Genomic DNA, 24,600 nt, shown 5'->3' on the forward strand with positions numbered 1-24,600 from the left:
ACGAGCTAAAGATACCGGTGAACTTCCTGCAGCTGGCCGTGTAATGCGTGATCATCATGTCTTCAGAACAGGTAAAGTAGCCTTATAGCATTTTGTACATACATGATTAGGCCGATTGCTTTATTTATTTATTCATTTTCGAAACTCAGAAATGAGTTGCTCTCTGCATGTCAGGGCTGACCTCCTCTTCACAGCGCGTGCGCGCACTCACACAAACACAACAGGGTGAAGTCAGACAACAGCAGAGAGGCCTCGATGCAGATGAAGGGAATATAACTTCAAGATCACTCTAGTTGACGACAACTACGCTTGTTACTGTAAGTGCGATAAAACCTTTGCCAGCCAAGCCAATACTTTATCACTACATGTGATCAGCATGTAGAAAGCCATATATCAACCTGCTCTGTCCACAGTCTCTATCATGAGACCACTATCATGATTTACGATCGCGGTCGACACAAGCACATCGCGCTCGCAGTGCTGACAGCAAACTTTTAAAGACAAACTAAAATGAAAGCTGTCTGTATGTAGGCTAACACTTTATCTTAAAATGTACCTGAGGCAGCCGACCTGCAGACAGTGAGTCACCTCAGTAGAGGGTAACAGCAGTAACAGCGCCAGGTCACCATCGGTCGGGCATCCCTCCTCCTCTTTCAGCTCTCGCCAGCGTGTGAAAGCTGGGCCAATAATAATCCTTGTTCGCTCTCCCGTTTTCTTTTCTTTGCCTCCTCGGACAACACCTTCACCTTCTTCCTTTTCTTTGTCGCTTCAGCCATGACAGCCACATCTAACTTCATTCACCTCGGTTCGGCTGTGCTACTCTAAAGAGAGGAGGAGGATATGACTTATGCCGTAAAGCAGCCAAATTTTGTAGTCCTTTTTGTGTCCGGGTTCCTACCTGAACCCTGAAACTGCATAGTGCCAGTGCAAGCGAAACAGATGCTCTCGAACAATGACGGAGGTGTCATCCAACCTATTGTGAGTTGATGTACCATCACAAGGATCTTGGATATATATTTTGAGGGCTCAAAAACTCCAGTGTGTTGCTTTAATTTTCTCTTCTGAAGTTAAAGTTGATCACATAATACTGATAGGTATTTTTCACTTTATTAATATCAGTGAGGCAGAGTCCTGCAGGGCTCTGGTTTGGCAAATCCGTTCCCACCACCCATACAGATCATTACTGGAGTCAATCAGATACCCACTATTTTTTCAAAGACAAATCTGGGTCTGACCCAACCCATTAATCAAAGTCCCACCAGTGATAAACCCAACTGGTGACTGAACACACAGACTATACACTCACTCACTTTAAAGTGCTTTATTTGTACTATTTTTGTGCAATTGGAACATCTGACATGAATTCAAATCGTAATTAACCATCTATGTTGCTGAGATTGCTGTGCAGAAAAAGAACATCATCCACAGTCCCTGATATAAGCTGTGTCCTGTGTTCTTGAATCACAAATCCAGCCGATGACAGCTCTCTTTACTGTCTGCATTCAATGCTGGGTTGGTGAGAACATAGCTTTCATAATAAAAAAAAAAAAAAGTCCTGACAGCTGATTAGGCTTGACAATATTAGCTTAGCCTAGAATAAGATGTATGTTCCATACCCATACCTGTGAATTGATATTATTATATTTTTTACCCCTTACACAATGGATTACCCACTGGGTACTGACCCAGTGCAGGACAGTGCAGAAGCATTTCTCTGTGTAATGCAATACAGTTCACCTGCACCACATATTACATCCTCCAAAATGGTCATGCAGTTGAATCAACACCTCTGAAACAGTTACAACTAAAAGAACATTTGAACCTTCGTGAAGGAAGGGTTTATTGCACGACTGCTGTGTTAGACTGCATTAGATTGAGCTAGGTGTACCTAATAAACTGGCAGCTGAGTCAAAAATTGGCTAAGTATCTCAGTGATGTAGATTCACAGTACTGTATGCATCTTAAAGTCAGACCACAGTGACCATTTTGTAGAAGCTTGGGTCAGAATTTTGGGAATTGTGTTTTTCGCACCTTCTAAGCCACAATATTTTTTGTTTTTTGCCATATAAGTAAAGGAAATAAAATTAACTTTCAGAGACTCGAAGCATGCTTAAATGGATGGAAGACAGAATAAATTTGAGGCAATTGTAAGACTTTTTGGCTCTGCCTGTTTGTAAATTTTTGTGTCTTTGCAGCCTCCAGCAAGATGGAGCTGAAACGTAAGCTGATCCAGGACCAGCAGGATCAGATTCAGATGCTGAAAAGTGCCGTGAATGAGACGAGAGCAGAGAAACTGCAGCTGAGCAGTGATTTGCAGAAACAGCAGCAACTTGAGGAGCAGTGTGTCGAGTTCACCACTGAAATACAGGCCTTTACCAGGGACATCAGGGTACATGTTACTGCTTTTGTATGTGTAAGATGCTGATATAGAGGCAGCTGTGAATTACAGTAGATAAAGATTTTTGTAGTGCTTACACCTTCACGTTTTTAAGTTCAAGTTCACCCTCTGAATAAAGACTGCAATGCACATTTTTCACATCGGAATTTTTATTATTACGTTGTGTCCGGCCAGGAAGCGAAGGAACAGCTGTCCCCTTTGTCTGTAGCTCTGGAGAAGCTGCAACAGGAGAAGAAGGAGCTGGTGGAGCGCAAGAGGCAAAAGCAGGAGGAGGGGCAGGAGAAGGTGGACACATTCTCAGTTTTGTCTCTCTATCACTGTACTCTTTCTCTGTACTGATATCAGCAAATAATTCTGAAACAAACTGTTGTTTCACTCACATTTAATCACTGGATATATTTGATGACAAAACATTAGTTATTTTAGAAAGCACAGCCAGTTATTGAAGTTAGCGGTTAAGAGTGTACTTTGAAAGTATTTCTACAGCAAATTAGGCAACACAAAAAACTGTAAGGATGGATTAAAAGCAGTGTTAAGCTTCCTCTGCTGATTACTCATACTCGAATCACAATTCTGACCCTTTGCCTCTGACAGATCAACGCCATTAAAGAGAAAGTGAAGGCGATCACCTCTTTGGAAAGAGACATCACCAAATATGTTGATGACGGCAAAGACGAATACAAAGAGGTAACATGTTTGCCACTAACATACTTGATGCATCTATGTTTCTGCTACCTCCATGGCTTATTTTGTGACAGACATTACATACACATGGTTATCATGAAAGGTAAATGTATGCTGTCTTCGTTCACTCTGAAACACCAGCTTTCCTTTTTCTTTGTCATTAGCCCTTTTTAAATAGGAGTTGTGCAAATTTGCAGGAAAGCCCAATCAGTCTTCTTTCAGCATTGGCAGTATAAAAACAAAATCGGGGAGTGCAGCAAAATGCCGCCTACCTACTTTTGTTTATACAGAATGCGCCTTTTTCGGGGCAATGGGGGGCGTGAGCAAGTAACAAAACGTGTAGCTTAGCGTGTGACGTAAACAGTGACGTGGGAGGGAAGCCGCAGCTAGTCAGTCCTTTGGCGATTCTCTCATAAGTCGGCCCGTCCTTCACCGTCCCGTCATCTGACGGTTAATGGCCTCTTCATTTGCGAGGGCAAGGGGGGCGCGCAATTCCTTGTCTCCCCAGTTGCTCATCTTTACAGTGTCCGTGAGGTTTGTGTTTCCCTCTTGCTACTAGCTGCTTGCTAATTCCTGCTATCATCTGTTTCCTGTTTATCCACCGTCAGTGGCTGGCACAAGCGGCATCATTAACAGCTCCTCCCACAAGTCATCAACAGCTCCTTGGTCTTTTTAAACTAAAAGGGTTCCGCCAATATGTCTACCCTACGAGGTCGAAAACTGGGCACCTCGGATCAACTCGCCAATCCGGCTTTGTGTGTCTAAACGCCTGCAGCTTGCCGGCAAAACGGCCCAACATTCGCCAAAAATCTGGCAGTGTAAAAGGGGCTATTGTTTCCTTTGATATTGGCTGCAGAAGCTTGGCTTTGATTGTGTCAGATTATTCACTTTTGAAAGTACTGAACAACTTCATTGACTTTGTCTGTTGTTGCTGCAGCAAAAAGAGTCTGAGCTTCAAGAAACCAACACTCAGCTGCATGAAGCTGAGAAGCATAAAGACAAGATAACCAAGGAGATGGGAAACATCCGTCAGGACATAGACACTCAGAAGGTACAGCCCAATGAGTCATTATTGTCTTCATTCTCATCTTTTTGTCTCTTTTCTTTTCAAAGAAAGTTGTAAATTCAGTCCGCCATCTTTGTTGATGCAAGTCAGGCCCTCATAGAGTCTGAGTTTCTGGAAATTCATCCACTTAAAAGATGCAAAGAGAAGATAGGCAGCATAAAAGTATAACTTTTTGTATGTCTCTTAGGTCCAGGAGCGCTGGTTGCAGGACAACCTGACCTTAAGGAAACGTGTTGAAGAGTTAAAGGAGGTTGTGTCTAAACGTGAGGCTCTTCTGAAAGAAATGGGCAACATGCAAGTCTTGCAGCTGCGCCAGTAAGAGCACAACACTCTTGTTAATTATCTGTAATATCAATTAATTTGATCAAAGGGAGCCAAACTGCACAGAGGCTACCTTTTCAAGACATCCTCAATCTCTATCCCCTTGGCAGTGTCACTCTTGTGAAGGTTACTCATGGTCACGCAGGAAGTAATATTAGAAGTTTGCGACAGTGTTTTCACCTCTTTGCTTCATGTGATTGTCCAGAGAACGGCGTGAAGCGGAGCGCAAGTTGGAAGAGTTGAAGAAGAACCGCAGTATTGCGCTGGGTCGTCAAAAAGGCTTCGAGGAGGCAATACTGGAATGCAGGTGAGATAGGCAGAGCTGTTGTTGGGTTTATGCAGTACAGAGCTAAACCAGATTCAGCTGAGATGTTCTTTATTATACCATATACCATATGTTGGATCTAAAATAAGTGATTTCCTGTTAACATCTTCATCAATTACCGAACAATAGAATCACATGTAGTTGTTGGTTATGTCCAGGCCTTTTGCTACAACGGTATTTGTTTTATCAATACCATGATTTCTTTCTCATGAATTGAACTTCCTCTATGAATCGATTGTTTGCAGAAAAGAGCTGCGAGAAGATCAGTATGACAAAGCTGATGAGCGCTACAAAAACAAGATGATCACAATGAGGACGACAGAGCTGGTCATTAAAGACCTGGATCTCTACTACAAGGCCCTTGATCAGTAAGTGTTGCCCAAACATGTACACACACACACACACACTTAAAGTAGGTGTTAACTACAAAGTATTAACTAATCAGAGATTGCAATGGAGCATGAGGTATTAGTGTTAGTGGTGTTTTTCTATCACCTGATATTGAAAACACAAATCAATTACCAAAGCAGATTTCTTTTTTTTTTTTTCAAAGATATTTTTTGGGCATTTTTAACCTTTATGGTGACAGGACAGACAAGCGTGAAGGGGGGAGAGAGAGAGAGAGAGTGGGAGTGACATGCAGCAAAGGGCCACAGGCTGGATTTGAACCCGGGCTGCTGCGGCAACAGCCTTGCACATGGGGTGCCTGCTCTACCACTAAGCCACCAACGCCCCAGATTTCTCCCAGAATTTTCATAATTGAGGTTGTGAGCTGGAAATGACGGATGCAGTTTATGTAACTTGTATTATTATCGCGAAAATATCGTCTGTTTGTTATGTTTTTTCCCCCCGCGGAGGGCGGTGCTCGTAGAAGCAAATGTCAGAGATGTTGACTCAGCTTGGGAAAGTGTATATGTACGTATAGAATGACACAAACTGAAAACAGATCTTAAAGAGTGATTTCACCGTAAAACCACAGAGAAATGCAACCACGTGTGATTATGATAGAGAATTAATAAATAGTGTAACACACAGTGTTGCTGACTGCAATGTAGTTATCTGAAATCTAGTTTATCATGGGGTTCTTACAGGTGGATCACAATATCATTTTTGGGTAATGAGCGTATGTAACGATTCTCTACACAGATCTTCGTAGTGTCAGTTTCTTAGATTCAACCAGTCAGTCTATGCAGTTTTATTTTGTTGTCACATATGCTATCTACTGGCTAGGTAAGGTGTAACATGATGGGCTCTTCGTCGACAAAGCGGAAGACAGGCTGAATTTGAGCCATGCTGTGCTGCTAGCTAAGCCGTAAAGCAAGACGTGGACTAACCTGTGGTGTTAGCATGTTTGTAGCAAAACAAATAATGGAACAGATAACAATTGGAAGACATATCATTTTTACATGTAATGGAAAGGATTATCCAAAGTTTGTATCACTCTAGGAAATAAGGGCAACCTAAAACGGCATTTTAAAACCATACACAAAACCTACTAGAGAGATTTCCCAGCCAAAGGTGGGCTCCCAAAAACTCCCAAAAAACTCAAGACTCAAGAACTGGAATCTTAACTAGCAGCACAGCAGCCCATTTTCACAAGGCCAAGCACCATGGGAAAAGCAAACACATAGGGCTGGACGAGTTAGAAAAAAACTCCTATGTCGGTATTTTCAGGCTGAATGGCGATGCACGATATATCTCTCATTATTTTCTACAAAATGGGCCACATGTTTTAAGTTGCAAGTCAAAGCCGCATTTGAGATGTTACAAGCGCTTTTATAAAAAGAGACTGTGATCAAAATAAAATGCAAAGACAGGGATTTTTTCCCTGTTTGAAAATATACAGCAGCACAACATGTAAATGAAAACTGATATAAAAGAAATGGCAGGGCTGTACATGAACATTTTGCACACAGCACTGGAGCTACACAAGTTTTAAGGTTTGCAGCACAGGACACAAAACTTTAACATAAGTATATAAGTATCAAGTTGGCCTAAATCTGCTGTAGCTTGGAACAATTAAAATTTTTGTAGGGGGAGTTAAAGTCGCTTTCCATGGCCTTTCAAATGAATCTAGTGCTGGAAAATGATTTAATTATTTTTGATTTATTTAAACTATCAATCTTATTTATGCACATAGCATCAACAGAGAAGACAAGGGAGGGAAGGGGTGAGAGACAATGTCCGCGTTATATACTTCTTATATATTAAATGCCTGTGTTGTCGCTGCATTATTTAAACATCTGTTGCCTGCATCCAGGCGATGTCTCAGTGTCCTAAAATAGACTACCAGCGACGCGTTTACAATCACCACACAATCTAGCAGTGCTGGATTGCACGTGTGCTGCTGCAGTCATTTCATTCATCTCAAAGTTTGATTAAGTGTAGCACGTGCAAGATACACACCAATGTCGCACTATAGACTAATTAACAGATTAAACAGAGTAGCAGCTCAGTGTCTCTCTTAGTGTTACTGGAGACTATGTGAGTGAATTAGTGGGGTGGAGCTGTGCGGAGATTGTGAGAGAGGAAAGATGAACACTGGAATGCATTATGTAACCCAACTTGACTCTGTATCGATATAAACGGTGTTGTCCAGATTTATATCTTGCTCAAAAATATATAGATATAATGTACATAGTCGTCATATTGCCCAGCTCTGCAGCCACCACAGCATCGTATCGAGTGAGTCAGATCCTCATGAAACATAAAAGCCGTTCAAAGATGGAGAGATGGTGAACGAGGCCGTTTTTGGGCTTGTGGACCGGCTGTTTGGAGATTTTAAAAATAAAAACTCTGATCATGGCAGCTGTCAAGGATATTCGCTTATCCCGAAATACAGTAGCATGGCAATGTGTGGAAATAGCAGAAAACATTGAGGATAAACTTAAAAAAAGACTTTTGAGAGTTGTGAGTGTGTTTCCCTTCAATTTGATGAGTCCAGACATCACACATGTGGCACTGTTGTGTATTTACATGTTCAACAACATGAGTGCCCTGGACACTGGACTGGACATTTTCCCTCTGAAAGGATGTACTTGAGAAGAGGATATTTTCCTGCCTATTTCTAAACTAGTCTCCGTTACCACTGATGCAGCACCTGAAATGGCGGGTGTTGAACATGAGAGATGTGATGGAAGTTAACACGAAGACTGTGAATATCATTTGTAAGAGGAGCCTTTCAAGGAGGCTATCCAGGCTCAGGTGGAAGATAATGAAGCCCAACGTGTGATGGCTGAAGAATGGCAAATTTCTGGTGAGATTTTGCAAGCTGTTGCCTTAAGTGAGAGAGTTTCTCAGGCAGTCTAAAGGTGCACTGTATGCAGAGCTTGATGACAAGCAGTTGCTCATGGACTTAATGTTTCTCACTGACTGAACTAGCATTTTGAACACTTATAAGCTCAAACTACAGCTGCTTTCAACCAAGCTGCAGCACCAGGACCTGCACTACTTTCAAAACATGCAGTCAGAACTCGAATGTCAGGGCAATGATGCAGCTCAACTCGAAAGTGCCCATTACATTGAACAAGTTCAGAGCATTGCATCTGAGTTTGAAAACCGTTTCACAGACTTTGCATCACTCGGGATGTGGGTGATATTACCTCCAAAGTGGGAACACTATTCCTCCTGGACACTAAATTCTCACCCTTCAGGATGACGTTAAGGTGAAATCCAGGGCAGCTACTGGTGACATAAAGGGTGAATTTTGGCACCTGCTCTCAGAAGAGATGTATCCTAATGTAAGAAGATATGCTTTTTTTGCCTGTCAGCCCTATTTGGATCCACCCACTTTTGTGAATCTGCCTTCTCCCACATAAAAACCCACAAAGGCCAAGTTCCGATCCACCATGACAGGTGACCACCTATCCGCCTGCTTGAGACTTGCCACCAGCTGCTACACCCCTGATTATGAGAATCTAACATCCTTCTCCCAATGCCCATTAAAGATGTTTAATCCCTTTTCCAAAATATAAAACATGTCTGCTGTATATAAGTAGCTTTGTTCAACTCAGAGTTCCCAAAGTAAAAAATTAATGGAATTTCACAGTTGCAATTTCCAGGTCTGGGAATGTCATGGAATTAGTAAAATCATTGAAAGTTTTGGAAAAGTCTTAGAAGTTTGTTTTGTATGATGAAAATGTTATGTAATCTTCCGTGGATAACCTTACATGTAATGTATAACGTCATATTTATTGCCTGTAGATGTCGATGTTATGTAGCTATAATATAAGTCAATGGGTGACATTTTGTTTACCATCATATACGTTTCTCCATTTTCTCTGCATGTTCTGTCTCTCCCTTCAGGTATGCCAGCTAACTGAAATTATAGTCAAATAGAGTTTGAATCTAAAATGTTTGAGATGTGCTGGGCAAGTGGAGCAAAAAAAAAAAAAACCCAACAACAATTATTATGGGTCCTTAGAAAGTCATGGAAATTTTGTCCATGAAAATGTGTAGCTACCCTGAACTCATCATGGGACTGAGGCTAATTTGGGACTGATAGATCTTGTGATGCTGAAAAAATGTAAAAGTAGATCTGAAGTGTACAAAGGCTGGGTGCCCCTCATTTAGAAGAGCCAACAATCAAAAACAGCTCTGAAGTCACTTCTTTGATTTGCAGAGATTTGTATAAAGAAGACGAACACTGAGGAAAAATAGTTACAGAAAAGAATGAAAAGAAAACATTATGATAACATCTTGTTTATGAAAGGCGATTCATGCTTACAAGTAGGTAGCAGTGTAAGATTTAGTCTCAGCTTCGCAGCACATCCTTTGTCAAACCATCCTTAGTAATTTTCCTGTCATGAGATATCTGTCTGCTGTCCTCCTTATCAGGCCCTTTGAAGTTAGTCTTTAAAGCCCACAACAAAGTTTGTGGGTTGTTAGCTAAAAGTCAGTTGCTTGTGTGTTGGAAACTTGAACAGTAATATCAGTTACTTACTAATAAGGACAGCACAGTGACACAGTGTCACCACACATCCTGCCAACCGACTAGGGCCATCCTGTGAAGAGTTTTCTTTGTATTGTCTTTTGCATGCAGTCATTGTTTTGAGCTCATCACTGTAGCACTCTGAATCCAGTGAAGCAGCTTGTCCTGGCAGTGTGAAGCTAATGTTGCATCACGCAGCTGTAGTGCAGATTATCAGCAGTAGCATTAACCCATCTCAGTGTCATCAGTTGGATATCAATACAGTGACATATGATTCACCAGGTCATTATTGCGATAACTGGCCAACTGTGCAGCTGTTATCAACAAATATAATGCCACTTTTGAATGTCATGACACAGTAGAACATTATTGCTTAACGTCCAGTATACCATCTAGTGACCTAGCTTGTACTGAATTATTCAAAAGCAGTGTTGCCAACTCGGCAACTATCTTGCTAGATTTACCGACTTTTCAGACTGTCTTTATTTTATTTCTAAAAAATGACCAGCAACAAATTAAGCGACTTATTCAAACCATAGAGGAAAAAGAGAAATATAGTTAAATATATTCTAATTTTATTTATTCCCATGCCTGCTGCTCAGAGTTGCTGCAGTTCAAGGCTCATCTGCCAAGAACACAGTCAGTAGGTGTAGGACAGGCATGACGACAGAATACACCAAATGTTTTGAGCATTTTTCTGTTGAATCTAATTCAACAACGTTGTAAAATGCTTCCAGTAACTCACAATGCGCATCAATGCACAGTGACATCACCAATATGCATAGAAACGCATGACATCATCTCTTCGTAGTGACTGGAGCTAGCTTTAGTTGGAAAACAGTTGGCAGCGCTGATCAAAAGCACACCCATTCACCACAAAAGCAAAGCAGTGACGACATTTGTTGTAGCACTGTGTGTAGGTGTAAGTTTCTGCAGTAAAACACGTCAGTCATTGTGAGTAAGAATTGTTATCTTTTGTCACCATTATGGACTGGAAACCGATGTGGTAAACACATGAAGGTTTTGCAAAATGTGTGGCTTCACTGTAGGGTTGGACTTAACATTTTCTTTCTGTGTATGAAATAATTAGGCAATTAATCAATTAATGAATTAGTCAATCAAAGAAAACTATTATGAAAATAGTTTTAGTTGTTTTTTTTTTTGGTTGTTTTTTTTTTTAGCAAAGAATGCCAAATATTTGCTGTTTCTAGCTTCTTCAGTGTACTGTTGCTTTTCATCGTCACATATTGTACACTGATTTTGGACTGTGTGTCAGAACACAGCATTTTAATTAATTTCAATTCACTTTAATTTACAGAGAAATTATGATCTTATAATTGAAATTATATTTTTCACTGCTTATTTCACTATATTAATTGATTCACTGAAAAAAGAAAAATCATTTAGTTGGAGCCCTAACACATTTAGTTTTTATTCTGGATATCCAAAGTAAATGTTCATTATTACAACATTGGAAATAACGATTATTTTCAACAGTCACGTTAGGTATACAATTAGAGATAAGATTAAGGGGATAAGGGAATCAGCAAGATAATCTATGGATGAAATACAATTGATGCATAAAATGAATTAAGTGTGAAATATTTGCCTGTAGAAATGCTCCAACAAAATACCCAAATACTCTGCAAGTCTGACAAGCATGAAACAAATCACAAGTTTGTTTCCTAGAAATGTGACCACGTTACTATCATGGTAATCATTGTAATGTGGCATCAGGTTTGCATTTGCTGTAATGATTTCTGCGATAAAAATGTGCAAAGAATTGGAAAATAATCAGCATGGTCAAATTTGAAAAAATATTTTAGAGGTTTTAAATTTAGAACAAAATTGCTACAGCTTGAATGTAAATAAAGCCACATTGGGTAGCTGTTTTGTAAGGCCATTAATCAGGCCTTTTATTCTTTTTCAGTGGCTTTCTTTCCCAAAAAACTTTCTTTCATTCCATCTTCAAATCCTATTGAAATCAATATGCGCAGTCACGGTGACAGACCATTTTTTTATGTTCTGGGACATAAGAAACAGTCTGATAGAGAAACAAACAGAGGATGAAAGTCGTAAGTGAACCTCAGAAAGCAAGTGTGAACTCAGTGTCAGATACCATCTGAGACGAGAGCTGAAGCATCATTTACCCATATGTGTGGGTTAAGCCATCAGTGTCTGAAATGATGCAGTGTTTGTTATCAAGATTGAAAGCAAGCTTTAGCAGCCTTCCAGCAGCAGACGCTACATCCAGGTCACAGTTTCTGTTTGAATACACAGAAAATGATTCAGAGATGTTTGATTTGGGAGTGTAACAAAGGCAATATGAAACTCACACTGTCACTTGTTTTGTGATTATCAAATATCAAATAATCTCAATTGCATTGTTATAAAATTCAAAATTCAAAACTCATTGTATAACTGTGTGACTGTTTGTTTATTTCTAGTTGAAAATGCACATTATTTGTCCACTGGCATTTCAAAAACATCACTATAAGTGGCCCAGGTTAACTCAATGACAAATTTGTACCTGTGGTCTCAAGTAGTGCATGTATAAGTCAGATAAATGGCAGGTTAATCACGTTCAACCAAAACTATAAAGCAATCATTTGAATATATTGTTATATACACATATATAATACATTATAATTTTAGCTTACATAATATGCAATAGCTGTCCTGATAACTCCCTAAAAACCCATTCTAACAAAACAGTTTATGTTAAAACTAACTTTACTACAGCTAGGCCACAACAAGCAAGGGATAGTAACCTTTAGGTTTGGGGGGGGGCGTCAGCTCTATGCAGAGCCTACACCACTGTGAGGTTATCAGGTATCACTCTGCAGTTACACCTCCAAAACATTTGTCGGTGTCAGGGTTTCTGTGAAGTGCTGTCAAGTTTAGTTTATGCAAAAAATACTCAAAACACACTTAAAACATAGCTTAATAGAGACAATTTTAAACACAAGTAAACAAGTCAGCTTCACTTTAACTTACAGCATTCACAGACAAAGCATTTGTCCTTTGCTGGACATGTTTTCCACACAAATAAAACATGCTAATGTTTTTAGCAAAAGCCTTTGGCATTTTACATTGTATAAATTAGCTGAACTGCTAGCAGACTTTTCCTCTATTTATATAATGGCAGAGACAACAGCAACATTTAACACAGGTAACATTACAAAATTCGGTTCTATTACAACTCACATGGTTCACTGACAAAACAACTGTCTTATACTAAGTGTGTTTTCCAAACACTTATAACATGCTAATTTTATTAGCACAAGGCATTTTACATTGTATAAATTTGTGGAAGTGGAAATTTCCTCTACCTATATGAAGCCAGGATAAATCATACACAAGACTTAAAATGCTATTTTGTGAAGGCTTTATTGTTTTTACAGTGTATTGTTTCTTATTTGTGAAATTAAAGTAAGTAACAGCTTCCTTTCCACTGAGGGAAATGGTTTCAGCTTACAAAAATGGACAGGGGGTCTGCGTCATGCAACGTGTAGTTACATTTCTGGGGAGGTGAACGTCAGGCTAAGGGTATAGCGTAGGCTCTACATCGATGCAGAGCCTACGCCCATAGTATGGCGTCAATGTGACACAGAAGTATAAATCCTGCTTAAAGGGATAGTGCACCCAAAAATGAAAATTCAGCCATTATCTACTCACCCATATGCGGAGGGAGGCTCAGGTGAAGTTTTAGAGTCCTCACATCACTTGCAGAGATGCCAGGGGAGAGGGGGTAGCAACACAACTCCACCTAATGGAGGCTGACGGCGCCCCAGATTCAGACGTCCAAAAACACATAATTGAAACCACAAAATATCTCCATCCTGCTCGTCCACAGTGATCTAGTATTTTGTGGTTTCAATTATGTGTTTTTGGACGTTTGAATCTGGGGAGCCTTAAGCCTCCATTAGGTGGAGTTGTGTTGGTTGTAATGGCTGGATTTTCATTTTTGAGTGCACTATCCCTTTAATACCTTCCTGAAATTTCACCAGGTCCTTCAGGGTGTTCCAGGGGATCCCCAGAAAAAAAGATAAATAGTTTATTTTGCCCTATTGAATTCACTGTCGAAGTAAGCCAATTGTGAGTAAGTGACTATTCTGATCAGAGGTTTCACTTCCTCCAGTTGTCTTCTTAATTGTAATTGCCAACTATAGAATTCTGTTCTTAATCATATCTTACAACCAAAAACTGTTCAGCTGTAGGTCCCTAAAGCGAGATCTCATAAAAATGGGGGTCTGTGGCCTAATGGGTATCAATTCATGGGTTCTTGGCACAAAAAAATTGAACTACTGGTCTAATTAGTTCACTGCTCTAACAATCACTGGCTCTTCTTTGGTCAGGAAAAATAAACTTAATTGACCGAGTTAGATTTGAAAATTTGCTGTTCTTCCCAGTCTCTCTGGCCGTCTTTTTAAAGTCTTGTAACATTGTCACCACCACTAGCTGTCAGCTCAGCTGCCTGTTTCACCAGTAGAGACTGACCTTTATTGACGCGTAATGTGCACTACATCCAATACACCCTCAATACAGCATCTCTGTATTAGTTTAATACAAAGATGAGCATCTGTGTTTTTGATGTTATTGGAAATCATACCATCAGGATATCTATATACCCTGGTGCATTGTGATACCTTCATACTGCCTAAGCCTAGTAGCCTCCAGCGTTCTGTTTATTTCATTTAAAACTAAAAGAAATGTTTTACTGGACTCATTTCAGTGGGATAAGTTAAGGTTTGCTACATCAAATGTACAGGTCTTCATGTATTTCTCATGAAACAAAATAGATTTTAAAATTGATGCTCTATTACGTTTAGGGAGTTGTAAGTATGTCGAAGCAGGCTGCCAGGTTATTGGGTCACAAAGAGAGAGCAGTCACTGTTCTTGTGTGTACACGTGTGTGTCTGCTGATTCTGGTTTTCTGTACTACTTGCAACCCTGACATGACCTACATGATTTCCGCCTTGTTGTATACATTATATATTTGGGAGTAAAAAAAGGAAGCTTCACCCAGCTCCACTTACAAAGTTATGAATTTTCACACCTGGACACTTGCTAGTACAACCACAGTCTGATCTGCTGGACACTGAGCACCAACTATCTTATCATTCATTGCAGTTATGGCAAATTAACGGTAGAAATACAGCGTTAACCTACCCAATGTGAACTTAAATGTATTTAATTGGCCACTGCAGTGTCTTGCCAAATGACATTGTGTTGCTACAAAAGTGAGTATCATCTAATGTCAGTCTTTTTAGAACAAAATTCCCTCTTTGTGTAACAACCTCTCCACTGCAGCTCAGCAAGGAAACACTGTCCAAGGAAAAACAAGTAGAAAATTCTGTACTAAACAGGCTGATACTTCGGAAGACATTTAATCTCTAAAAGACTTTGGACTATATTTTCACACAGGTCAGGAACTGTGGATTTTGTCGGTCATGTCTCACATCAGGGAACGTATTTTTTAATAGCCATCATGAACAGGAGGATGCTGTTTCACTCTAATTCAATATTCTAAACAATATAACAGGACAATCCTAGAGAGGGCAATACTCTAAAAAGGCCTAATCAGCAATCTTCTGATCATGACTTAATCAGGTTACATTTTTGTTTCCTTGAATTTGAATTCCCTTGCAAAAGGAAGTCATAAACCATGACTTCCTTTTGTTGCATAAAGAGTGTAAATACATGCAAGGTACACAAAGTCAGATGAATTGATAAGGACGGCTCTACTCCCTCTGTCTTTTCTTCCTTTCTTCATGGTTTGTCGATATATCCACCATATATGGGCTTCAAGAAGAAGCTTTGTGTTATCACTGTGGTGTTTTCAAACCACACAGTCAGTTTGCTAGATTATAGACAAAATGCTTCTTGGTATGCCGGAAAGCAGCATCTAGTTGGCTGCCTTCATATCTTTTATATCAGTATGTATCTTTGCCATGTATCAATATGAGATGGCTTTAGGAAAAAAAAAATGCTGTCACTGTCATTTTGTAACCAGATGATCAGAAAATGTCTTGTAGTTAGTCAGGCCAAGTGTGCATTGGCACACTTGTCTAAACTGCATGAAGGTTCATGGTAATTATCTGTTTGTGTCGGTTTCAGCTCACATAAATGCCCTTTATGTGTGCAAGCATGTGTGCACATTGTGGTGTGGCCTGGATATCTTCATCTCTGAACCAACGGAGAGTTTAATCTACCGTATGCTGTAATCCTGCAACGTGCTCCCTTCTTCATCTAAAATACATTTAGTTCTGTCCTTTTGTGTCCTTGCACACGCCAGGACCTGTAAACATATAAACGTTTTTTATATTATTAAAACTATTTGCTTTACAGTTTGGTATGTATAAATTACAATTACATTAAATTACATCCCTTTACTAGGGTAAAGTAAGATGTCAAACAAAATAATGTGTAGTAGATTGGATTTCGGTAAGGTGGACATGGTATCTAGTACATCGTAGCCAACGTAACGTCATGTCACCCATTGGTTTGTGGACTCTCCTTTTTAAGCCTCGAGTTTGGCGCTTAGGCCATCGCCATCTTGGCTTTTCGGAGCCAAAAGTGACTATATTTTGGCGAGAGGCTGGCACTGTGAAGGAGTGAGGGGTAGATCTGACTAAGAAGCTGAGGACACTATCAGTTGACATCCTGTCACTCAAGGCATCCCACCCTTAATTCTGTGTAACTTTAAGCCTTAATAAAATGTTAATAGATGAATATTATATAAACAAAATCACCCCCTGTACAGTTGTCATAAAAGGGGAAATTGGCTATAGAGACCAAAACTGTTTTGCACCAGGCTGTAAACATGTTTCTGCTGTAAAGTTGAGCATTGGCTGTCTATGGGGATTCACTGGCTTTTGGAGATAGCCTCTTGTGGCCATTAAAAGAACTGCACTCTGGCACTTCCATGTTGGCTTCATATTTCAGCCCAGTAGGTTGCAGCTTGGTTTATACCTCTGTTTTCTTTTTGCTTTCCTCAGAACCATCATGAAATTCCACAGCATGAAGATGGATGAGATCAACAAGATAATCAGAGACCTATGGCGCAGCACCTACAGGGGTCAAGGTGTGTTTCACTTAAAAAAAAAAAAACAACTGAATCTGTTGTGTTCATTGTATGCACAGTTCTCCTCCTTCACTCAGTGTGTAATCATTCTCCCTTGTCCGCTCGCCAGATATTGAGTACGTGGAGATCAGGTCTGACGTGGACGAAAACTCGTCTGCTGGAGTGAGGCGGAGGGTTTACAACTACAGAGTAGTGATGGTGAAAGGAGACACAGCTTTGGATATGAGAGGACGCTGCAGTGCTGGACAGAAGGTACCAGATAAGTTATTTCTATTTTAGCACATACTGTATATCACAGAAAACCCAGTCATGTATGTGATTAAAAAAAGGTACAGTTTTCTCCAGTGAATCATTTTGGAAGCAAGTGGAGTACAAAAGTCTAGCTCATACAAAGCAACTTCGCAACACCGGTTTGGATTTTTTTGTTTGATTAATTTGTGTGTGTCTTTCAAATCTGGCGTGGTGTGTCTAGGTGTTGGCGTCCCTGATCATCCGTCTAGCTCTGGCAGAGACCTTCTGTCTGAACTGCGGCATCCTGGCCCTGGATGAGCCCACTACCAACCTGGACCGAGAAAACATTGAGTCCCTGGCACACGCCCTCGTAGAGTCAGTACACGCACACGTGTTTTTGACTTTAAACTTGTGAAGACCCTTATTGACACAATGCATCACTCAATCTCTTATACTGCCTAACAGTCATGTCTATATGCCATAACCCCAACTCTTACCTGAAACCTGTAACTATTAAATCCATGTCTTAATCATGAAACAGAAACATGAGACATTTGAAGAAGTGAGGATTGACCCAAATGTTCTCACTCTCAAAGTATTGAAAATAGGTCTCAAACACACTTATGGTTCTCACAAGGGTAGAGGTACAAAACACACCCACACACACACTGACTTTGCAGCATGCAGACTCTGGTTCAAAAGCCTCTTCAACTCATCTTCAGCCTTGCATTAAGGCCATTATTACCGATGTACTGATAAACTGATAAACGGCTGCTTTCTTACGGTGGAATTGGGCAATAATACGATAATAAGGTATCCCGCGGTATCTAAAAATAGCAACGGTATCAGTTTCATTACGTCATTAAACAAAATCTGCCGCCCATATAGGCCTATGGGGGCCTGATATAATATTAAATATAATTTAATTTATTTAATGCCTACATAATGAGTGCTTGTCCAGCACCTATGTATGTGTGGTTGAGTTTTCAATTTAATACTCATTACGATTTCAAACTAATAGTAGGCTGTAATGTTTCTCTTATAACTGCCCTTCACTGTTGTTGGGAGATGACATTTGATAAAGTTTTTGGATGTGACGTCGTCACGTGACAGCTCAGACATGAGAAAGAGAAGAAAAGATGGCAAGCCGCGCATCAAGCCAGTTGGTTGCAAAAAAAACACATCTTCTGCAAGCAGCAGCAGCAGCAGCAGCAGCAGAAGCAGCAGGTCCAGTGGCCATCAGAGTGGAGGAGGGAGAAGTGCAACCCGAACCACCGAAAAACGGATGACTCTGGGCAGTCTCCTTCAAAGAAGAGCCGATGTGTTGGCAGGTCCGGTCGGCACCATACAGGAGCCAGCAGGAGCAGAGATAACTGCCTGTTGTCGCGAGCCTGTTATTCAGGGAGACAAAGACGCCCTTCTCTGGTGGAAAAGTGATGGAGCCAGGCGTTTTCCTCTGACGTCGGGGGTTGCCCGAAAGTACCTGTGCATTTGTGCCACAAGCTCTCCATCAGAGCCGATGTTCAGCACCGCGGCTGAAGTTGTCAATTCACTACGTGCCCTGCTCCAGCCGGAAAAAGTAAACATGCTGTTTTTTCTGGCGAAAAACCTTGAATAGTTTTGAAGCATAGGATGCTGCTATAGTTATCATTAGTTTGTTGAAATGTCATTTTCAATGAGGAGTAGCCTGTTCTGACGGACAGAAAAGTTCGGACTTGGAGAGGGTGAACTTTTCAAACTAAAGGTAGGCTCTAAAAATAAACCAGCAAACAGTATTTCCCGTTGCTTTCTCAGGATAGGATTATATATGCCCATTTTCGGTTATGCCTTGTTAGTTATTGTTGTTTTTCTTATTTGGTAAGCCCTAGTACTGGATGCTGTAGAGCTGTGCTTTTAATTTATTTGATTCATGTTGATAGGTTCTAAAAATAAACCATCAGACAGTACCCGTTGCGGTCTGAGGATACGCTGTATAGCATACATATATTATGTATATTATCGTTACTGCCTTTGTTATTGTTACTTTTTTGGAAGTGGACTGTAGCCCACAGACAATTTGTTGTTATTTCATTCGGTTTTGGTGACTGCTGCATTTGCACTTTTTTAAATATTTATTAATAAAAGTTGTTCATGTTGTACATGTTTTGTTGTTATTTTTCAGTATTCTTAGGCCTATGTAATGTTTGCCATTCTGTTCATCTAATTCATGTTCTTTTTTTTATCTCCTCTTGCTCACTCTCCCCAGAATCATTAAGAGTCGCTCACGCCAGCGTAACTTCCAGCTGCTGGTCATCACCCACGATGAGGACTTTGTGGAGCTGCTGGGGCGGTCCAGCTACATCGAGCACTTCTACCGCATCCGTAAAAACCAGGACCAGAACTCTGAGATCACAAAATGCAGCATCACGTCCCTCTCATCTTATCTCCACTAAACAGTCGAGAGACTCTTTACACTCCTTTGCAAATGCACAGTGTCTCTTGATCTTCTTGTTTTGGGCAAAATGAATGTTCAGTTGATTTAGTCAAACAGCAGTAATGATGAAAATGTATGTCTGTGTGTTTGAAGCCAAAATCCAATTTCAAGTCACTTGTTCCATTTGGAGGTTGGAGAGTTAACTGATCTGCAAATACTTAACCTACCCAAACCAAAGAGATTCATATACAAGTAGGCTCTCTTTACATATTACATCAACACAAAGGGCAATCTCTGTCCTGTCTTTTTTTACATCCAGCTGGAAAGACATTTCCAAAAACTCTTTCAAAGTTTAGTATGTTGATAATGTTCCTTTTTAATGTCACTGTTCAATAGCCTAGACTTCAGCTGTGCTTTACACTGTGTTACGGCTTAAATTCAAACAAAAAAGTACAAGGCAAAGTACCTACAGAGTTCATAAATAATCTGGTGCTTTTCAGATGTCTTATTTAAACGTACTTGGATGATATCACAAATCAAAACCATTTAAAAACAAACTGACAGTGATAAAGTTGATAAAGTCTTGCACTGGTGTTTTTACAAAGTGTTCAGTAGGCACCTGCTGGCCAGCAGTGGCAACAGAAAGATGTGTTCTGCTAAAAAATGCTGGTTTATATTGCAGTTAACAGTTGTAATTCCATGTTTGCCACTTTATAAGATCAACATTTTCATTAAATCTCTTGGGAAGGACATGGGCTGTTAATTATGAGTCTCTTTTCACTGGTGTAAGAGAATCATAGCTCAGTTGAGGTGATGTTGCTCATCAACCGCACTTTAATCAAACCAATCTTATCTCACACATACTGCAGACTCACTACTTTTTTTTTTTTTTTTTTTGGTGTAATGAGGGGAAAAACGTGTCAAAGCGCGTGGGCGAAGCAAATATAAAGCCAAGACCTCAGAGCAAGCTGCAAGCTGATAGTTGAGTGATCAGTTCAAACAATTGTTGAAATAGCTTCCTTCAGAGATCGACCATCAACGAGCTGGTATCACGAACATGATGATGCTTCTGCTGGTATCCGCTGCGGCACTGCTGGTCAATCTGGCCGCTGCCAGTCCTCCTCATCGCAAGCTTGAAGATAATCTGAACAGTATAATTGACCTGGCAGAAAAATACAATGAAACTCTTGTAAAGGTAAGAACTCATCTAAACTGTTTTCTTGCTAGTTAACTTGTTATTTTTGCAACACTTTCTATTGTGTTAAACCTTTATATGTTGGAAAAAAAGGCTGCCTGAAGTAGGAAGTTACCTAATTTTTTTCTTATGTGCTGCAGGAATTCTTTGTTGAGGATGTGTCACACTTGGTTGAAGCTGGATGTCAGGTGAGAAGAGTGTTATGTCCTTGAAATATTGTTGCTTGCAGTTCAAGTGCTGTGAAGTTTGGCAAAACGAATGTAACTGTTGCAATTAGACAGTAGCACAGGTACTTTTTCAACATATATTTGTGTTGGTCTGGTGTCTAAAGCTAATATATTCTTGCTTATATTCCATCTAGGACAATTTCTTCTGCAAAGTGTATGATGTCCTGCACAAGCACGAACACTTCGGTAAAAGGAAGGAAGGAAAGGAAGAGAAGGAGCTTGTGAGAAACTTGAAGATATTTCTTGATGGCAGCAATGTAAGAATTCCCTCTGACATCACAATTGCAAAGTGAGAAAGTCAAATCTGTGTTACGCGTGTCTAGAACACCACACACACTCTGTACTTTTAGATAGTAAAAGCAAATGCAGCGGCAGTGTAGAGTGACATATGACAAACTGTCATGAGGGTAGTGCACTGAACCAACTTTATTTCTTGTCTTTCAGTCAAACTGTACAGAGCTCCTAAAGGAGGTGACATCTAAAGGCGAGAGCAGACCAATACCCGCACTTGTGGAGAACCTCACAGCCTGTATCCGGCAAAGAAACCTCACTCGGGCCAAAAAAATCCCAACCGCTGCGCCCTGAATGCCTCCCAAGCCTGCGACCCAACTGTCAGTGGAGCACTTGAGCCTTAAGTGTTTTCTTTTCCCATGTCAGTATTTAATTCAAAAATGAGATGTTAACATTTTCAAAAAGTTGATACTGATAATGGCAAAGAGCAAAGTATTTCAGGATATGATTAGAAATATGGAATGATCTATGTTTATTTTATTTTATGGTTTGTTTTTTTGTTTAACAGGTTTCTTTGTTAGCAGTTGTTTTTGTTTAGGAGCAACTACACAGTATAATTCTAAAGATTGATCGAGTCATCTTCAAACAAATTCATATCTACATTTCCTCGGCATGACTCACAGCCAGCACAGTTCCAGACAAGACAACAGTAAACCGTAACATATTCAAATAGTAATTAACTGTCTGGTTAGCTTTTTTTAATCAGCACAGTAGTGACTGTAGTGACTTGATAAAGGGTCTACACAGCTTTTCAAGTAGAAAATTAAAAGTGAAAGTTGTTATTACGCAGATCTGAGCACTATCAAATACACCTGCATATTTATTTTTTTTTTCCATTGTATTTAAAATAAGTTAATGGATTTAAGTTCTTTTATATATTTGAATCACATATTTATTGTAATCATATCACACAGCATTGAAATAAGTGTTTAAAGAAAAATAAATCATATTACCCATGAGTGGAGTGTGTATGAAAATGATTTGTGCTACATGGCCTGTTAATTAACATTTAAAGAAAGATTCTTTTACTGCGCTTATTTTTACCTGTAGCGTTAATTTTGATGATGCTGTGCTTTTGACAAGTCATCTTCTCTCTTTCAGTCGTTCAAACAGCATCACATGCCTTTGACCTTTTACTATATAAAACAAATAGTCTTAAAATGTGTGAATCACATTAAACTGCTGAACTGAACTATAGCTTAACCTATATTTATAGTCCCAAATTCAGTTCTGTTTCACGTTTTGTGCATTATGAGAATTGATTTATTTTTGGATTTGTTTACTTTTCATTTCTTTGAATGCATTTTTGTGGCATTGACCTTAGATACCAAGTGGCAAATTTAACTAGATATTTGTTGATTTCAAGATAAATTAAATCAATATGTTTGTAATCAGTTTATGAAAACCACTGCAGAATTAGAAAAAATATCATTTAAAAAAGGCCAAATGACTCTTTGGGTTTGTTTAGTGCTGGCTGCTAATCCAGCTGATTGTTTGATCAGTGAAATTTTTTATCTATGTGTAACTGTTGTACTAGAGAACTACTTTTACCACTTGCCTTGGACAGCAATACAAAATGAACACAAGGCAGAGAATGTGATTTAATGATGTTACCTCTATCATCCAAGATTGTTGTCTCAGTGACTAGTGGTCAGTTTCAGACATTTCAAACCAATGACTTGTGTTTGTAGCTTGCCTTGTAACAACAATAAATTACTTTATTGCCAATATTTGTAGGCTTGATGTTGCTGTATTTCTTCCCTTTTCCCTAGCGACATACAGAAGGTTGTAACACAGTATCTAAAAAATAATCACTTTATTCAAGGTTTGATTATCATTTATCAGTTATAGTTGTATATCAGCAAACATGCTTTTTTATTTTTATTTTTTGCTCACTGACAAATATAGTATTAAATAGTTTTACTTGTCGTGCTGTTTTCCTTGAAGTTAAATACCCTTTGTGTCGGAGTTCGACACAAAGGGTATTGTTGCACAGGAAATTATGTAAATAAGATAAAGGAGGTTTGATGGATTGATAAGTCTTGTTCTGCTTCCTCTGTCTTCTTTCTGACATGTGGCATACCCGTGGCCAGGTAGTGTTTCAGACTGTGTTTGGTAACCAAGGATCCAGGCAAAATAATACAAGGCTGCTTGGTAGCGAGTTGAAAGTGACTGGGTACACACACAAAGCACAGAGAGTGGGAGGCCAATTGGTGGGTAGCATAAAATGAAGTCTGTATTTTCTTGTGTATCTGGGATAACCAGCATGAAGTAAAGGTTACACTGTTAAATCTTGTTTCATTTCAGTTTTCAACCAGAAATCTGATTTTGAAACCATAAATGGAAGCAGTCTTATGCACAGTATTTTTTGCTATATTTTATAATTCTAGTTCTCCTTTTAAACTTATACTGTCAGCTGTAAATATAAGGATCTTGCTTAATTTCCACAACATGTAAAGTCATCATAGAGTGATGTAAAGTACTAACATTTTGAAAACATAGATCACACTGCAATTATAGACATTTTTATATTTACCGTACCCCATAATGATATTGGAAAACAGAACATGTTTCTAACATTTTCTTCCCTCGATTTAGAATTTGTGTGAGGTGGAGTTCTCATGTTTCATAAATGCTGCTCGGTGTCCTGAGTTTCATTTTATTTTGGTGTGTTTTTCACAACGATGCTAAAATTGGATCAACTCAGATTCACCCCAGTCCAGTTTGTATCCAGAGCTTATCAAAACTCAACTGATAGGAAGAATGTGGTGTTTGGATATCTGAAGAGTAAAATCCTCAAAATATATTGATATTTTAATGATTCTACATATGATAAGTAAAGAAAAAAATCATCAGCATATAAAGATATTTAATGATTCTACATCTGATAAGGAAAGAGTAATATCATCAGCATATAAAGACATTGTAATGATTATACATCTGATAGGTAAAAAGTAAAAATCATCAGCATATAACAGTTCAGTGATTCTACATCTGATAAGTAAAGAGTAAAATCATCAGCATATAAAGATATTTCAATGAATCTACATCTGATAAGTAAAGAGTGAAATTGTCTGCATATAAGGATATTTTAATGATTCCACATCTGACAGGTAAAGAGTAAAATCATCAGCACATAAATATAAACAACGTTTTTTATGATGCTACACATGATAAGTAAGGAGTAAAATTGTCAGCATATGATATTTTATAATATCATATGCTATATTTTGGTTGTTCTTCCTCTTATATCACTGACTGGTGTTATTTTTTAGCATTTAGTTATATCAAACACTATAGTTGATTTTTTGACGGCCATGTATTATATCTTGTAACCAGAAATTAAGCATGTTTACCTATTGTATAAGATCCAGTTGTACCCCACAGCAGACTTATGAATAAATGACAATTCAGCAGCAGTGACAAACAGCA

At 39.2% G+C, this 24,600-nt stretch overlaps 2 protein-coding genes across 2 annotated transcripts in view; both read left to right on the plus strand.

Annotated features, from left to right (window-relative positions):
- rad50 (RAD50 homolog, double strand break repair protein) overlaps nt 1-19,951 on the plus strand; it is a 33,763-nt gene extending 13,812 nt beyond the window's left edge. The window contains exons 18-28 of the mRNA XM_033610882.2: nt 2,196-2,389; nt 2,573-2,683; nt 2,993-3,085; nt 4,020-4,133; nt 4,336-4,463; nt 4,675-4,776; nt 5,040-5,162; nt 16,726-16,811; nt 16,921-17,063; nt 17,284-17,417; nt 19,288-19,951. Of these exons, the coding sequence (XP_033466773.2) occupies nt 2,196-2,389; nt 2,573-2,683; nt 2,993-3,085; nt 4,020-4,133; nt 4,336-4,463; nt 4,675-4,776; nt 5,040-5,162; nt 16,726-16,811; nt 16,921-17,063; nt 17,284-17,417; nt 19,288-19,474 (1,415 nt within the window). The 3' untranslated portion in view covers nt 19,475-19,951. The remainder of the gene's footprint in view (nt 1-2,195; nt 2,390-2,572; nt 2,684-2,992; nt 3,086-4,019; nt 4,134-4,335; nt 4,464-4,674; nt 4,777-5,039; nt 5,163-16,725; nt 16,812-16,920; nt 17,064-17,283; nt 17,418-19,287) is intronic.
- Nucleotides 19,952-20,319: 368 nt separating this feature from the next.
- On the plus strand, nt 20,320-22,127 carry LOC144464711 (uncharacterized). The gene is made up of 4 exons (XM_078172552.1): nt 20,320-20,650; nt 20,791-20,838; nt 21,012-21,134; nt 21,322-22,127. The coding sequence occupies exons 1-4, from the start codon at nt 20,513-20,515 to the stop codon at nt 21,460-21,462; spliced, it is 450 nt and encodes a 149-aa protein (XP_078028678.1). The 5' UTR covers nt 20,320-20,512; the 3' UTR covers nt 21,463-22,127.
- The last annotated feature ends 2,473 nt before the right edge of the window (nt 22,128-24,600 follow it).

This window comes from Epinephelus lanceolatus, chromosome 11 (genome assembly GCF_041903045.1).
Source record: "Epinephelus lanceolatus isolate andai-2023 chromosome 11, ASM4190304v1, whole genome shotgun sequence".
Classification (NCBI taxonomy): Eukaryota; Metazoa; Chordata; class Actinopteri; order Perciformes; family Serranidae; genus Epinephelus; species Epinephelus lanceolatus.

Coding starts and splice junctions, on each gene's coding strand:
- LOC144464711 (XM_078172552.1), top strand. CDS start 20,513: ATGATGATGCTTCTGCTGGTATCCGCTGCGGCACTGCTGGTCAATCTG. Junction 20,651..20,790: donor ACAATGAAACTCTTGTAAAG/GTAAGAACTCAT, acceptor TATGTGCTGCAG/GAATTCTTTGTTGAGGATGT. Junction 21,135..21,321: donor TATTTCTTGATGGCAGCAAT/GTAAGAATTCCC, acceptor CTTGTCTTTCAG/TCAAACTGTACAGAGCTCCT.